A 17116-nucleotide genomic window follows, 5' to 3' on the forward strand; every position below is an offset into this window, starting at 1 on the left:
GACCCAGGTGTTGAAAATATCTCAGATTGACATTTATCTGTACAGGCATTGAAAATGACCTGCTGGTGCACAAGTTAAAGCCCGACAGCAGCTTGAACAGTCATATATCATTACCAAAGAAATTGTTTGTGAATCCTGTGTCCATTGTCAAGTAGAAGGGTATGTGCCTGCTACAAATTCAGGACAATTATCAATATCTCTTCCCTCCCAGTCTATTATAACAACAAAGGAAATGGTGTTCTCCCATTCCTCATGTGGCACATCTTGATGAGGTGATCGGCTGTCCCCTGGGCAGCTTTGGAATAATGCAATAATTCAAGCTTCTATGCTTGCAGAAGCTCCTTTTAGCATGTTCAAAACTATCCCTAAATAAATCAAGTAAGTATTTAAATCAATTTCTGCGCTTCCTCACTCACATTTTAGTTGACTGTCCACATTCTGATTTAAAAAATGAATGTACCAGCAACTGACAGAAGCACCCATAGAGAATACACAGATAGTGAGTTTACACAAAAAGATGATGCTGTATTTAAGGAAAAATAAATCAAAAATAGCAAAAATGGAGAGGGTGATGTCATTACACAGGAGTGGCTATAAACATAGATTCCAAAACTTGTGAGAATGTAGGAATATGAAGAAATAAAGTTGAGCAATCCCATAATAACAAAATTTAAATTGAATAATTTTTAAATTCAGTTATTCCTATTAGGTAAACACATGAAAGGGAAGCATTTTAGCAAACTACTGCAGAATTATTATTACTAACAAAAGCATCAGCTGTTTTGCCTGAAGACTGCTTAATTGTTTAGATACTCTATCCTACTGTAAACTATGCAAAGTGACATCCATTTGTAATTTCATAGTTATGCGATCATGAGAAACTCTTAGCTGTCCTTCTGTCTGAAGGAGAAAAGTACAGAAGTAAGCATGTGACTGATTTGGGAGGAATTGATTGGCATGCAAGACAAAACAGACTCAAAGTTCAGTAAGAACTGATGAAGCTTGATATACATAAGGCTGACTTTTAACGATGGATGTTAGAATATTCTCAGAGCGAGACTGGGCATGCTGAAATGCTAGCAAGGTCATGCATTTAGAACCTTTTCGGCATGAACCTTTGTTAGGTTTTGTCTTACACTCTGTTTAGTATACTATTGATGTACATTTGTATTTAACATTTTGACTACTTACTTTGACCTTTTAATAAAATTGTTATAATTTAGTACAAAATTCTCTGTAGTCTCTTGATATTGCAAATCAAATTTAATATACTTGACTTACAATAGACACACAGCAAGATCACACAACCAGTCATAAATAAAATCAATACTCCTTTATAACTTTGGCAATGTTACACAAGGGAAGAATATTACAGCATTTATAGAATTTATGTTCATTTTAAAATAGCACCATAGAAACCTTAGCATCTCGGGACTTTTTGTAACATCTCACCTGTCAATTTAGAAAATTTTCAGTCGTGAAGTATTTTCTCAGTGAGTGTCTGTCTCAAATTTGTGCTCATGTCACAATGAGCAAATTAGTTATTGGACTAAAAACTTAAAATGTACATAATGCTCAACTTGTAAAAGCTTTATCATGAGATATTCAATTAATTATGATTCTAATACCTGTTGCTGTTGACGCAAATCCAGACGCATTCTCTTAGCTGCATTTTTGCTTTCGCTCTCACAAGCTGTGGCCAAGATATTCTCTGCAACTGCAGATGTGAGATGTGAAGGGATGGGACGTGACTGAAGAAAAAAATACGAACAAAATATTATATCAGCCTTTAAATAGAGATAAGCAAAAACATACATATTTAATTATGGTGTATTTAAAAACTGTTATCATAAACCCACAACACACTTGATTGCTCCAATATTCTATAAATCAGAAATGAAAATTACAAATCATAATTAGAAATGTAGCAGGGCGGCCACAACTGGCAATGCCACAGAAATCCATTAAAACTGAGCTGTTTTGCTTTTCTGTCAACAGAATTCAGTCCACTTCATTAGCCTGCCGTCATATTTCTAAAGAAAGTGGCATCTTCTGGATACTTGTGCTGCAAATCAATTGCTGAGTTACTACCTTGCGTTAAACTCAATTGCCATGTACTACCTAAAATATATGGAATCATTCCTGCACCATAAGAAAATATTTTGGGGAGTCTGCAATTCTTCATGGATTATAATGCTGTATTCTTTTTCAGACCCTTGTTTCAAAAATATTACAGAGAAGAAACAAAAACAGCTATTCTGTATTATAGGTAAGCTACTACAATTATGTTTGCATGCAAATACAAATGTATGAAAATTAAAGTCGTAATGTGAAAGGACTGATTATGAAGAAATCTCAAGACGAAATGGCAATTAATACAAGTACAATTGGGTCTGCGGTTACTTGGTGAAACATTGCTAGTGAAAACACAGTCCATGAATTTTTCACTATTTTCATCTGATTTCCAGTGTTAGTTTTCTCTGAAGATTGAGAGCATTAAAATATATCATAGTGAAACTAGAAACAATTGTAACCTGTAATATACATCATTTATTCACTTATAGAACATGTAAAAAATAGATGGCACAATAATTTAACAAGTTATTTGACAAGGGCATATGAGCACATTCTTGATAGTAAATTGTTATAACTGACAGTTGTTATTGTAACAATGATGTGACATTGTCCATTAGTGCACTATAAGCTATATTGATGATAAATTAGGTTGACAAAAAGAAAATGCTCTCAATAATTGTCTAAACAACTTAATTTTGAATCAATGCTTTTAATTTCTAAGGATCCTATATTGGAACATCGGGATTATTAGACAAAAAATTAAATTCATTCTAGTTTGGTACCTGCCATCCTGGCAGAAACAGTGATAAATATATTGTAACAAAATGCAGAATTTGACTGACTTGAAAATAATAACAAAGTTCAGATTCACAGAACAACATGTCTCATTGTAAATGAGATGCCGAGCACAGATTCAATTCCCAAACTCCCAAAGATTTGTGGGTGGCACGGTGGCAGTGGGAGGCACAGTGGCACAGTGGTTAGCACTGCTGCCTCACAGCGCCAGAGACCCAGATTCAATTCCCGCCTCAGGAGACTGACTGTGTGGAGTTTGCACGTTCTCCCCGTGTCTGCGTGGGTTTCCTCCAAGTGCTTCGGTTTCCTCCCACAGTCCAAAAATGTGCGGGTTAGGTGAATTGGCCATGCTAAATTACCCATAGTGTTAGGTGAAGGGGTAAATGTAGGGGAATGGGTCTGGGTGGGTTGCGCTTCGGCGGGTCAGTGTGGACTTGTTGGGCCGAAGGACCTGTTTCCACACTGTAAGTAATCTAATCATAGTCCAAAAGTAGCTACTGTATATTCAAACTTCCATAAAACATACCTGGATGGAATTTAAAATATATTTCAATTACATGGAATTAAATGTATCATTAGTACAAATGACTTGGCACAAAGATAAAATAAGCTGAAAATGAAGAAGTTAATGTTTGCAAGAAAAGGGGCTTTTAGTTTATAATGTAAGTGGGAACAAGATAAACATCTCCAAGTAACACTGAACATAAACTTTTACGAAAGCATTTATATTGGCCCAGAGTTGCCAGTATTGTAATGATGGATTAGTCAGCTCTGATAAGTCTGGCTTTATTTCTTTTTGTTTTTTCTGTTATGGTTTGGTACAACTGAATTGTTTGCTTTACCATTTCAGAGGGTATTTAAGAGTCAATGACATTACTGCTTGTCTGCAGTCAGATGTAAGCCAGACCAGGTAAGGATGGATGATTTCCTTCTCTAAAAGGTTTCGTGAACTGATGTGTTTTTAAGATAATTGATGATAATTTTATTGTCACCGTTACTGGAAATTGCTTTCAAATCCAAAGTTAGTAGGTTAAATTTAAATTCAATCAGCAAACAAGATGGGATCTGTACCTGTCTCCCCAGAGGGCACATGATTACAATGCAATGCCTCTCCTCAAATTTTTTTTTAGCAGGTTTACTTTTAAGTACAGCTTGACGCTTTTCTGATACCCTCTCTGCTGTTAATCACTTTTAACTCAAGTTCTTTATCTCTGATTAACAGCTGGGGTAAACATCCATATAAATTTTGGGCACTTGGCCAATGTCTCCAGTGATAGGTTCAGTGGCCAAGACATCCATGAAACAGTTCAGCTGTGTAATTCTGCCCACTGGAAGCTTGACATTTCCCTACAAATTAGAATCTCTAGTGTGGAAACAGGCCCTTTGGCCCAACAAGTCCACAGTGACCCACTGAAGAGTAAGCTACCCAGACCCATTCTCTTATCCTATATTTATCCCTGAGTAATGCACCTTACCTACACATCCCTGAAGATTATGGACAATTTACTGAGGCCAATTCACCTAACCTGCACATCTCTGAATTGTTGGAGGAAACCAGACCACCTGGAGGAAACCCATGCAGACATAAGGAGAACGTGCAAACTCCACACAGACAGTCACCTGAGGCTAGAATCGAACCTGGGTTCTCGGCACTGTGAGGCACTGTGCCATGGATTGGAACCATCCATCTTCCTCAGGGTCCAGACATGCAACTTTAATGAACACCTGAACATTCACCACTTGGTCATTACAATCCCCACACTGAATCAGCATTATCAAACACGTATACAAATACATATACTTCACACTGTGATTCCTGGCTGTACATACAATCGCCTTTGCTGTTATTTATGTGTCACAAACAAAGGAAGATCAGTGCTGCAGACTTTACCTCGATTTGACACTATTTAATCATTGCACAAATGCAGAATATAGAGTATAAAATAGTTTAAAACAATTGTTGATTTATGTGAAGCAGTATTAAAATGCCTGAGAAGGCCACATCCTGTAAATCTTTCCTTATTTAGGGTACTATAACCACTGAAAAGCACTGCGGTAATCCATGGAACCATCTTCTGAATTTTTAATGATACAAAACAGTTGAAAGAATAGCTGGAAATGTGTTGCTGGAAAAGCGCAGCAGGTCAGGCAGCATCCAGGGAACAGGAGAATCGACGTTTCGGGCATAAGCCCTTCTTCAGGAATTCCTGAAGAAGGGCTTATGCCCGAAACGTCGATTCTCCTGTTCCCTGGATGCTGCCTGACCTGCTGCGCTTTTCCAGCAACACATTTCCAGCTCTGATCTCCAGCATCTACAGACCTCACTTTCTCCAGTTGAAAGAATAGGCCAGTCTTTTCTCATGTTGAAAGTGTCACTAGCATTGTTATGCCAGTAAGTGGAGCTCTGTCCGTGCATTTAAGTATGTATGCTTTGGAGTCATTTTTCTCTCTATGATCAGCAAGCATGTTGGAGCTATCTGTTTCAATCTGCTCTTGTAAAGGATGTTGACTTAAATAATGTTACATATCCAGCATGGGAATCACTACTAACAAAAGAACAAAATAAACTAATTCAACAGCAGAGTAATCTGTTTTACCAAACCCACATGAGTGAGCAGTAATGCTGCAAGAACTAATACTGGACAAAGCAGCAGCTGATTGTCTCTTCAGATTTTTAAAGCAATAGGAGCCACATATATAGGTTGGGGAAGAAAACTTTGAATGCAATTGTATACCTACCTTCGAGGAAAATGTTCTCCCAGATCTTTAATGAGAGTTATTCTAACTGTGAAACCATAAGCATAGCAATTTCTTTCTATTAATCCAATTCCACTACCTGGACTCAATGTAGTTACACAAATAAATCGATTTTTTTTTAGAAAACTATGGCAACCTCCATTTAGAATTATATTCATTGATGCCTGTAGTTTGGCATCAGTTTCTCAGTTGTATGAGTTTATTAATACCTCCGAAGAAAAGGATGATTTCAGATTAAATATTTAAGAAATGAATAACTATGCAGAGAATTCCTAGTCCCTTTTGTATCATCAACACCCCTCCACTGCTTGTCCCTTCTATAGCCTCAATAGACAGCACATAGTATTCTACAGAAAGATAAAAAGCGAAAAGTCTTTTATGGATAGCAAAGGCACTATCACATAGCTGCAGATTGTGTGTTTGCAGATCTTTTTTATAATTCCAAACATGCAAACACCAAGATTTTTCTACTGATTTTCTTATGGAAAAATGATTTCAGCCTTCAAAGATAATGCTGCTGAAAAAAAAAAATCTCAACAGAATTACATATTACAAATTATTGAGCAGGTCTTAATTCTCGACAAAGCATCCAATAATACATCTCAATTCAAACTCAAACCTAAGAATGAACTGCTGTATTCAGCATCATACTGTTTCCACAGTTCCAGCTTCTTCAAAATGTGCTGTGTAATAAATTAAACGTTACACTTGAACTATTCTTTTGCTATTTCTTCTGGATCTCAAAGACCTTTTTTAGGCTTTTCTTCCACATAAGCAAATGAAAAATATTCTTTATAAATGTTAATTATTACTGATAGTATAGTTTCATTTAATTTGTAAATTGGTAAATTTGTATTTTACTTAGATTTGATTCTTAGGAGTGCCTATTATCAACGTGTATAGATGAGAAATAAGGGCAATGGAATTTAGCTTTGTATTGCTATTGATGCCAATGCAATGGATGTCCAAAACTCAAAAAATATTTCAGAATACTTTTGGCTCAACTCTAAGGATGTTAGACTCAGTATCTAACATGAACTTAGTAGTGATCTTTCATTTTGAGCCTTATCAATCGGTGAAAGCCCCCTCTTAAGTACTTTCAGAGGGGCACTCCACTAGTGCTTATTTAAAGGATTTCCATTCAAGCATTAGGCAAACTTCTTTTAAAGTTGACTTTCTTTTGGTGCTTCACAGTTAGTGAAAGTATTATGTTGAGTACCGTTGGATGAGTTGACAGGTTTTTGGATTCAGAAAGGCTGACGGTTTGAAGAATGACATACTGGCAGAAGTGAAGTGCTTGGTTAAGGACAAAGCTCTCAACTAAAGACATACCACCAAATATCTTCAAGGAGAACAATCTCCACATCCGACTCAAACGAGATAATCTTTGAAGTGGCTAGCTTTTACCAATTGTCTGAACTGTGCTATTTCGCATAACTGAATACTCAACTGCATTGCAGGCCTAGGAAAGTAATATCAGTGTCTATCAAGATAACAATGACCCTCAATTTCTAAGTCAGTGGATGTTTCCATGTGAGAGCAGATAATGTTCTTTTTAATATTTCACATTTCACCAGGCATCACTGCATCAGGGAGATGACAAAGACCCTCTACATAAGGGGAGGGAACTTCTCCCTTACCAGAGAAAAGGAGGAGTGAGCATTTGCCAGCAGGAGTTCTACTAGTCCTATTCATTGCTTGTACATGGTTCTGTGGGCCAAAATATTCACAGAGAAATATTCCCAATTACAAGGGTTACCATTCTAAGATCAAGTTGTATGTGAACATGCCCAGAAATTCCTATTAGTGAATGGCTCTCACTAGATGATGCAATACTCTCACTTTCTGTCAGCTTTGAGTTACCACGATGAAGGAGAAGCTAACTACAGGGTGATGAAGGATCTACATATCCTCAAAATACCCTTCAGTCACTGACTATGTATGGACAGCACACCTACAATTAAAGCGATAATGCAAACTGAAACAAAACAGAGAGAGAGAGAGAGAGAGAGAGAGACGGCATAAAGACCTCAAGCAGTTTCAGTTTGCACCAACTCAGTACAGGCACTGACTTGTTGAGGCATCATCAGGGGACTTGGTGCAGTGGTGCAACATGAATGGTGTCAACCTGAACCAGGACAAAGCATTCACACTCCAGTGAATATGTGCCTTACATCATGGGTGATACTTCAACAAACCTGTGTTGCCCCTTTGAGATCTTTATTTAAAATTGTTCACAAGATATGGGCTTTGCTAGGCAAGCCAACATTTATTGTTCATCCCAACTTGCCCTTGAAGAGGTGGTGGTGAGCTACCTTCATGAACTGTTGGAGTCTGCGGGGCATACCGACACATACAGTATTGTTAGGAATAGAGTTCTGGATTTTGTACCCAGTGTCCAGAAAGGAATGGCTATGTATTTCCGCATCAAGTTGGTGTGTTGCCCTGGAGGGGAATGTGCATTTGGTGGTGTTCTCATGCATCTGATGCCCTTGTCCTAGGTGGTAGAGGTTGTGAATTTGATATATGGATGCTGGATATGCAATAGTAAAACACTGCAGTGCATCTTTAATGGTCCACACTGCTGTCACTGTATGTCAGCAGTTCAGGGAATGTTGATGGTAAAGGATACAATATCAATCAAGGGCTTTGCTTTGTCCTGAATGTCAATGAATTTCTTTAATGCTTCAGGGCTGCACTTAGCCAGGCAAGCAGGATGTATTCCATCACACTCCTGACGGCTGCATTGTGACAAGTGGAGTTCTGAAGAGTCCATGCTGAGGCCACAATTTTTTACAATTTAAGTCAATGACATAAGATGACAGGAGTGACGTCATTCTAGCTAAATTCACAGACAGCTCTAAATTGCTGTAAAAGTATGAAAAAGACATAAGGAAGTTGTACATATATAGGTTGAGTGAGTGGGCAAACATCCGGCAGATGCAATTCAGTGTGGCAACATGTGAAGTGGTCACTTTGGCTGAAAGAATAAAAAAGCAAGGTATTATTTAAACGAAAAGTGACTGTAGAATAACTTCGGTGTTCTCATACATGTGTCACAACAAGTTAGCATGCAGACACAGCATGTAATGGGATGTTATCCTTTATTAAGACAGGAATTCAACATCAAAGTAAGGATGTAAGATATTGGTGAGACCACAGTTTGAATACTCTGCAGGCTTGGTCTCCTTATTTAAGGAGGGACATGAATGCACTGGAGGCAGTTCAGAGGAAGTTAATTAGATTGATACTTGGATATTTGAATTGACTTATGGGGTTAGGTTAGGCAGTTTGGATTGTTTCCACTGGAGTTTAGAAGAGGAGTGACTTGGTTGAAGTATATAAGATCTTGAATGGTTTTGAGAAATGGAACACTGAAAGAATATTTCCTCTTGTGGTTTGATCCAGAGCTTGGAGGCACTGTTTGAAAATTAGAGTCTCCCTTTCAGAACAATGAAAAGGAGAAACATTTTCTGAGATTTGTAAAACTTTGGAATTCTATGCTTCAGAAGGTGGTCAAAGCAGGATTATTAACTATTTTAAGACAGAATTATGTAACTTCTTGTTAGGCAGGGGAATCAACCGTTATTGGGGTAAATGGGAATATGGAATTTGAAACACAAACAGATCTTATTGTGGTGGAGCATGCTGAAGGGGGCCAAATGATCGATTTATGCTTCTGTTTGTATGTTGCAAAAGTGGACAGGCAATAGGGAGACTCAAAGTGAGTTACTCACCACTAAATTCCTAGCCTCTGACTTATGGATGTAATCACAGTATTCATGTGGTTAGTCCAGTTTGGTTCTTGATCAATGGTAATCCCAGGGTGTTTATTGTGGGATTTTCAGCAATGGAAATCTAGTGAACATTAAGTGGAGATGATAAGATTCTCTCTTGTTGGTAATAGTCATTGCCTGGCACAGCCCAAGCCTGAATGCTGTCCAGCTCTGCCTACATACAGACATGGGCTGATTCAGTCGCTGAGAAGTCATAAATGGTGTTGGATATGGTACAATCATCAATGAACATCCTCATTTTTACCATTATAGCAGAAGGAAGGTTATTAATGAAGCAACTGAAAATGACTGATCCTAGGACATCAGATGCATGGACCTAAGACACTAACATAATGCCTGCAGCCACGAAAGTAACAGCATGAGTCTACCTGGTACCAAGCAGAGCTAACTTGTCAGCATGGCATCAGCCTGAGTTTCTGCTGTAGCTGGATTTTGCCCGTGCTCAGTGGAAGCTGAGACATTGGCTATTAGATACTCCTTCATCACTGTTGCAGAGGTAGCCACCAATTCCACACCGTAAAAGATTGGTTCTGAGCTTTGTGTGGATACCTACAACAAGCAGAATTTCTATGTTCCTTGACAGTGATAAAAGATTCTGAGGCAGGGCTGCCAGCGCACCAAGCATACGGAGTACATGTGCACATCAGAGCTTTCCAACAAAATTCTCATTAGAGTCTACTTTAGCAAAATTCTTCTGTTACTTTGCTCTCTAAAAAACTATCCTTACCAAATGGCCAGACTGCTAGGTGACTCACCAGCTATTGAAAGAAGCTCGATTCTACTCTCTAATGATTCATAGGTTCAATATTTCTGCAGTTTTACACGTTAGACCAGATAGTCAGATGAAGTGGTGAGATTTAAGAATGGGCATAACATTTTAAAAATTCTCAGTGATTCTTTTTTATTCATTCAAAGGATGTAGGCTTTCCGGAGCCAGTATTAATAGACAATTCCTCAAGAAGTTGCTGCTTTCCTGAGCCATTCAATACATTGGTGAATGTTCCAGAATTTTGACCAATGGCAGTGACAGTTACAGTGATACGTTTCCAAGTCAGGATGGTGAGTGGCATGGAGGGTTACTTGCAGGGGATATGTATCTGCTACTCTTGTCCTTCTAAATGGTTATGTGATTTTAAGGTGTTGTTTAAGAAGCCTTGTTGAACTTCTGCAGCATACCTTTTGGATGTTACATATTGCTACTACAAAGCATCAGTGTTGGAGGGAGTGCATACAGGTAGTTCTTCTGTAATGCAATGGTTGTGTTTGTATGCAACCCCGCATTATAGAAAAATCACTTTAGAAACAGCGCTTAAAGTGTTGGTGATGTAATCACGTTGTAGCCAACACACATTTTAAAAGTTTGTGCTTTATTCGTCAACCCGTTACAGCGAATTTGCATTAACGAAACACACGCTATGGTAGAATGACCTGTACTTGTGAATGCCAATCAAGTGGGCTGTTTTGTCCTGGATAGTGCCAAGCTCTTGAGTATTGTTGGAGCTGCACTCATGTTGGCAAGCAGGGAGTTTTTCAGTATGTCCCTGATTTGTGTCTTACAGATAATAAACAAAATTTCTGAAGTCAGGAGGGGAGTTTCTCACTGTAGGATTCTAACTTCTGACCTGCTCTTGTAGCACTGGTTTTATATGGCTAGTCCAGTTCAGTTTCTGGTCAATGGTAATCCTGGGGATGTTGATAGTAGGGGATTCAGTGATGGGGATGCCATTGAATGTCAAGAGGAAAAGGTTCAATACTCTTGTTGAATATGATCAGTGCTTGGCACTGGTGAGCCATAAATATTTCTTGCCACTTTTGATCCTATATCTGAACACTGTTCAGGTCTTGATGTATTTGGACACAAACTGCTTCAGTATCTGAAGAATTGTGAATGATGTTGACAATGATACAACTGTCAGTGAAAATCACCACTTCTGATCTTATAATGGAAGGCCATGATGAAGCAACTGAAGACAAGTGGACCCAGAACACTAGCCTAAGGAACTTGAGGCCTCATGGACAGTGGTAGTGTCCCTCCTCTGAATCAGAAGTGGGTTCAAGTCCCAGAAGAGTGAAATAACATCCCTGAACAGGTCAATTAGAAAATATCCATCCTGAATAACTCCTGCAGAGATATCCTGGAGTTGAGAAGACTGACCACACAACCACACCCACTTCCTATAGTCTAAGAAAGACTCAAGGGAACAGAGTTTTCCCTGATCCCCTTAAACTTTAGTTTTGATGGGATTCCTTGTTAATACATCTCAACAAATGCTGTCTTGATATCAACGGCAGTCACTACGCTCAACTGGGCTTCATATGCAGAGCCCCATTTCTCCTGAACAGCTAAAGCTGTGCCCACTGGGTCTCTGCACATTTCACTGTGGTTGTGTGCAACCTTGCTTTACAATGCGATAGCAAATTGTAACTCCCCAGTTACCTAACCAGCTAAAAAGCTAGAGGTGTGTAAAAATTGCAATAGGATATTCTGTTTGGTATCTGTTATCTGTTTAGTATTTAACTGTTCTGTGTTTATTTCAAGTGGTTACTGAGTTGGGCAAACCGAACTGAAACAAGCAAAGGGGAAGTACAAGTGCAAATATTTAAGACATGTTTGACAATAAAACTCCTATTACATAATATACAAAGAAATGGTGACATCTCTACATTTGTCCAAAACATAAAAAACAACTTGGAACAAGATGGAGAATATATTAAATTTGTTGGCACCAGGATTTTTCCTTTCTTCTGTAATTGATCTACTAATGTTGTGTAATTGATAGATGAAAAACTTTGTTTTTGACATCTCACATCAGAAGGACACTTTAGCAAGATTGCTTTTCAGAGTTTGTCAGTCAAAAGATAGAATGAGCTAGCCAGTCATCTGTTGCACCAGTGAGAAAGAGTTGACAAATTTGAAGTTCTGGCCTCAATTGAATTGGTCTAGACAGCTGTAATGCTGAGCAGATGCCCAGATGCAGTTGATTCCTGTTAGGCCTCAGCAGTATCAACAGGCCTAACAGGAATCAACTGCTTCATCTAAGTTGACCTTCCTCTCAGGGAAGATTTTGAACCCCAAAACTATAAAATTGCCGGCCTAAAACCACAGTATATTGTGGAGCCAGGAGAAGGACTGTAAATGTTACAGTCCCATTTTCCTCAATACTTGAACCACCTAGGAAATTAATTGCTGTTTAACAGAAAAATCCGGTCAATTGTACCGCCCTGGTAATTAGTGTTTGTTCATAATACTTTGCCCCTTTGAGCATGTGGCCTTGGAGATCTATTACAGATACCAATGATAATGTTTGTGCAGTTGCTAGATTTATCTTTACCTAACTTATTTCAGCTTTATCTTACAGATCAATATTATTTGTTCAATAAACAAGCCTGCCCTAATTTGCAGTTACAACACTCCTTTTGTTATATATACTCTGGGATTCCTTATAAGCTTTTAACTGGATGTCTGCTCTATTATTTGCCTCTAACCAGTTTTCGCAGATTATCTGTTGGATAAGAAGATCCTACTTTTGCACCAGCAATTTTATAGTTTTGGGGTTCAAAATCTTCCCTGAGAGGAAGGTCAACTTAGATGAAGCAGCAACTTGCAAAAGTTGATAACGTAAAGACAGCATATCTTTCGAATTTAACTTTTTTTTGATTGTGGGTGATTAGGAAAACAATTGTTTTACAAACAAGGATTATGGATGAAATCGCTGCACTTTGAAAGAGCAAATTACCATCAGGACTGGATGAGATGCATCTCAGGATTCTGAAGGAAGTGACAATAGTAATTATGGAAGCACTGGCCACAATTTCTCATTGTTCCTTAGACTTCAGTGTGGTGCCAGAGGATTGAGAATTGTGAATGTTATACACTTGTTCAAAAAAAGAGTGTAAAAATAAACCCAGAAATTACAGGCAGTCAGTTTAACTTTGGTGATGGGGTCATTTATTGAAACAGTAATTTGGGTGAAAATATATAGTCGGCATAGACAAATGCCGACTATATATTAAGGAAAGGCAGTATGGATGAATTGTGCTTAATCAAGTTGCTGGGATCTTTTGAAGGGGTTACTTAAAGACTTGATGAGGGCTATGCAGTTGATGTAGTACACATTTACTTCCAAAAGGCCACACAACAGACTTATGAGCAAAGTTAGACTACATGGAATAAAAGGGGCAGTAGTGACATAGATACAGGCTTTTGACCCTGGCATTTCCACATATATATTGACCAAGATCTTCTGTACAGGACACAATTTTGTGGGTGATACAGAGGTGGGAAGCATTATAAACCGTGGACAGAACTATTTTCAAAAAAAATCACAGAAAAGCTATGGTGGAATGGTGGACAGGTGGCAGATGAAATTCAATGTGGAGCCAAGTAAACTGATGAATTTTGGTGAGAACATAGCAGGCTTATGGTGAGAATGACAGGACCATTGCAACATACAGACTATATATCCTCATTTTGCACCAGCAATTTTATGGTTTTGGGGTTCAAAATCTTCCATGAGAAGAAGGACAACTTGGATTAGGCAGCAACTTGCAAAGGTTGATAATGTAAAGATAGCATTTTCTTGCAAATTTTACTTTCTTTTGATTGTGAGCTGATTAGGAAAACAATTGTTTTACAACCAAGGATTGTAGATGAAATTGCTGCACTTTGAAAGAGCAAGTTATCAAAACCAAACTTAGGTTGTGTTTACATTGTTGTTTTGTTCAAGAAGTGGGGGAAGCTGTAGATGGATTGGCACCAGAGCATAGTCTTATATGCTGTAGTGATTCAAGTGATCATCTGAATATGTCTTAAATATTGGGATGGTTCCTGCCTTTACTACTGTTTCAGGCAGTGAGTTCCTGATACCCACAACCCTGGTTGAAAAGAATTCTTCCATATATCCCTCTACATCCCTGCCCTTAACCTTAAATCCATGCCACTTGGTTATTGATCTCACTACTAAGGGGGAAGGTTTCTTTATATCTACCCTCTATCTACATCCCTTATAATTTTGTACACCTCAAGTAAGTTTCTAGTTAATCCCTGCCACCCTTCTTGAATAATGATACCATATTTGCAGCCCTCCAGTCCTCAAGCACCTCTCTGGTGTCAAGAGATGATTTGAAAATTAATGTTAAAATCTCTGCAATTTCCTCCATTGCTTCCACAGTAGCTTTGGATATATCTTGTCTGGGCTTGGAGACTTAATTTTAAACTTCCTAAAACCACCAATAGTGCCTTCTTCTGAAGAGGTAAATTGCTTAGATATATCACTCTTCTCTAATTTCTACACCTATATCATTCTTCTCTAGCATTATTACAGATATAAAATCCTCATTTATAGCCTCACCTAAGTCTTCAGGATTCTCAAACAATTTGCCACTTAGATCTCTAATGGGCCCCCTCTTTTGCTGCTTATCCTCTTGCCTTTGTGATATTTATAAAATACTTCTGGACTGCCCCTTTTCTTTAATCTAACCACGGATTGTTTTTATCCCCTCTTCACTTTCCCTAGTTCTTTTTCAAGTAACCTTCCTGCACATTTTATATGCTCTGGGTTTCTGGTGTTGAGCCCTTAGTATCTACCATAAACTTCCCTATTTTCCCTTATTATAGTGTTTCATAGTTCAATTGATCCCAGGGGTAAGATGAAGAAGGAAATCTTTAAACCCTTTGATCACATACTGTGGTACAGTGATGATGACATGAGCATGTCTATTAAATGTATGCTGACCGGAAATAAAATACATCATCTCACTTGTCTCAAATATAAAAACATATCCCAAACAGATGTATTATACTTGGTTATACATAGGCAGATATTATCAATTCAACAATTTGTACAAGTATAGATGTATACGAGACTAACATTTCAGACATTGTTGTCTTGCTGTTGTTTGTTCACTGCATAATCATTATTTCCTTCCTCACTTTGTTCATGGATGTTTAGTGTGCCAAATATTGGTCTGTGCTGGCTTCTGTTCTTTTATAATATCACACCATGATCAGTAATGATTCTGCATGATCTCATCATCCAAAAAATAATTCTAACAGGCTTTCACTAGCTCAATGGAGCTCTCTGATTGTTCCTTTTCAGAATGCCTTTTGCAGTGGTACTTCCAGCCAAACTGGTCAATAAAATCTTGCAATTGCTGTCTCATGACATGGGTTAGTCTGTTCACCCAGAAGTCAATCCTTACCTGGGTCTTCGAGAATTTACAAGATCTTTTCTGATTCTTTCTGAACATCCATGGAAAGATCAGATGTGTTAATTCTGTGAAGCCCCATCTTGCCAAGCAAGATTTTCAGTGTGCTCTTTTTTCAGGATCAACAATGATTTGGTTTGCTAAAATAAATTCTATAAATTGTCTGAATAGTTACAATTCAGTAAGGATGTCACTGGATGATGCCATTTCATAATTAAGCCTTTTCTTTCTATTTTCCATTGCAGATCCTGCTTTATTTTTTACATGTAGAATGAAGAGCAGTATTTGTTTATTGGTTTCGCTTTTCTCTCCTTTTATTTTTCATTTCCTTGTTTCTGTATCCCTTAGTTTCTCAATGACATTGCTCCTAGGTTGTTTCTGGTCCCTTTAAAACTACAACTCTAAGAACTACAGGCTAAACGTTTCAGATGTTCATGCTTGTAGTTGCAGGTTTTGCAGATGGCTTTCACACCAAATAAAGAGTGACGATGTCTGCAGGCTTTTTTAATTTTCATACTGATTTAGACAAAGAAAATGGTGGATATGAATGAAGTCTGGATACAGCTAAGCATCCTTAATGTAGATAAACATCTTGAAGTTTAAAGCTCTACTTAACATTCCTTGGGTGTTTATTGTTTCTGAAGGGGTCTCCATAGACTCTGCGTCTCCAATCCAATTAGAATGTGAACTGCATAATAATGTTTAATTGAGTAGGCATTTTAATCTAAGTCAAAAGTCTTTCGCTGAGAATGAGGTGCAGCATATGTATGCAATTACAAGTGGTGAATACTCAGGTGAGACTGTAGGCAGTTTTGTGTCTTTTCTCATCAATACAGCAACAAACTTTACCATTGATATTTCTCAAACTCTCATCCCTGTCACAGGCACTTTTCAGGTAAATGATGGGCTGATTATTCTGCTTCTGTTCAAGACTGATTAACAGTTCCAGTGTACTGCAAAAAATGTCACCCTAGTCAGGTTCAAATGCTACTTTGTCAAAGGCAGAAGCCCATTGGGAAAAATTCTATTCAGTAGACTTGGCCTCAGATTGGACAATCCTAACGAAGCGTCCAATGGCCTGAATCTTGCAAGGTGTGCAATCACCATTAGATTCTGATTCTGTTGTAGTTGGAATCATGGTGGCATCAGAACAGGGTAAGTCTGGTAATTGGAAGTGTAAGTTTCCCATCGAACTACTGCAGATCTGTACATAATCAGGACTCTATGGTACATCAGGAACATAGATTGAGTCAGAAGCCTCTCCACATAACAGAAGATTTGGGCCCAACTTGATTGATGATACAGTCTTTAATAACAAAATCCTTAAATTATTAGATTTGAATAGTCTAAGAGATACTGTCATATTTGGTGTCTCAAATTTGCCAGTTTCATAATATTTGGAGTGGTTTCCATTTAAAATCTGTACCCGAGTGTCACAGGAGCTTAGAAGACTTGAAACAGTACCATTGAGCAAATTGACTCGT

General features: G+C 38.1%; 1 protein-coding gene across 3 annotated transcripts in view; it reads right to left on the bottom strand.

Moving 5' to 3' along the window:
* The window catches only part of LOC122549071 (nucleolar protein 4-like), a 348158-nt gene that overhangs the window by 22542 nt on the left and 308500 nt on the right, over nt 1–17116 (bottom strand). For all 3 annotated transcript variants that reach the window (XM_043688281.1, XM_043688282.1, XM_043688280.1), the window contains one exon: nt 1629–1751. In XM_043688281.1, coding sequence (XP_043544216.1) covers nt 1629–1751 — 123 coding nt within the window. The remainder of the gene's footprint in view (nt 1–1628; nt 1752–17116) is intronic.

Source organism: Chiloscyllium plagiosum, chromosome 4 (genome assembly GCF_004010195.1).
Source record: "Chiloscyllium plagiosum isolate BGI_BamShark_2017 chromosome 4, ASM401019v2, whole genome shotgun sequence".
Taxonomy (NCBI): domain Eukaryota; kingdom Metazoa; phylum Chordata; class Chondrichthyes; order Orectolobiformes; family Hemiscylliidae; genus Chiloscyllium; species Chiloscyllium plagiosum.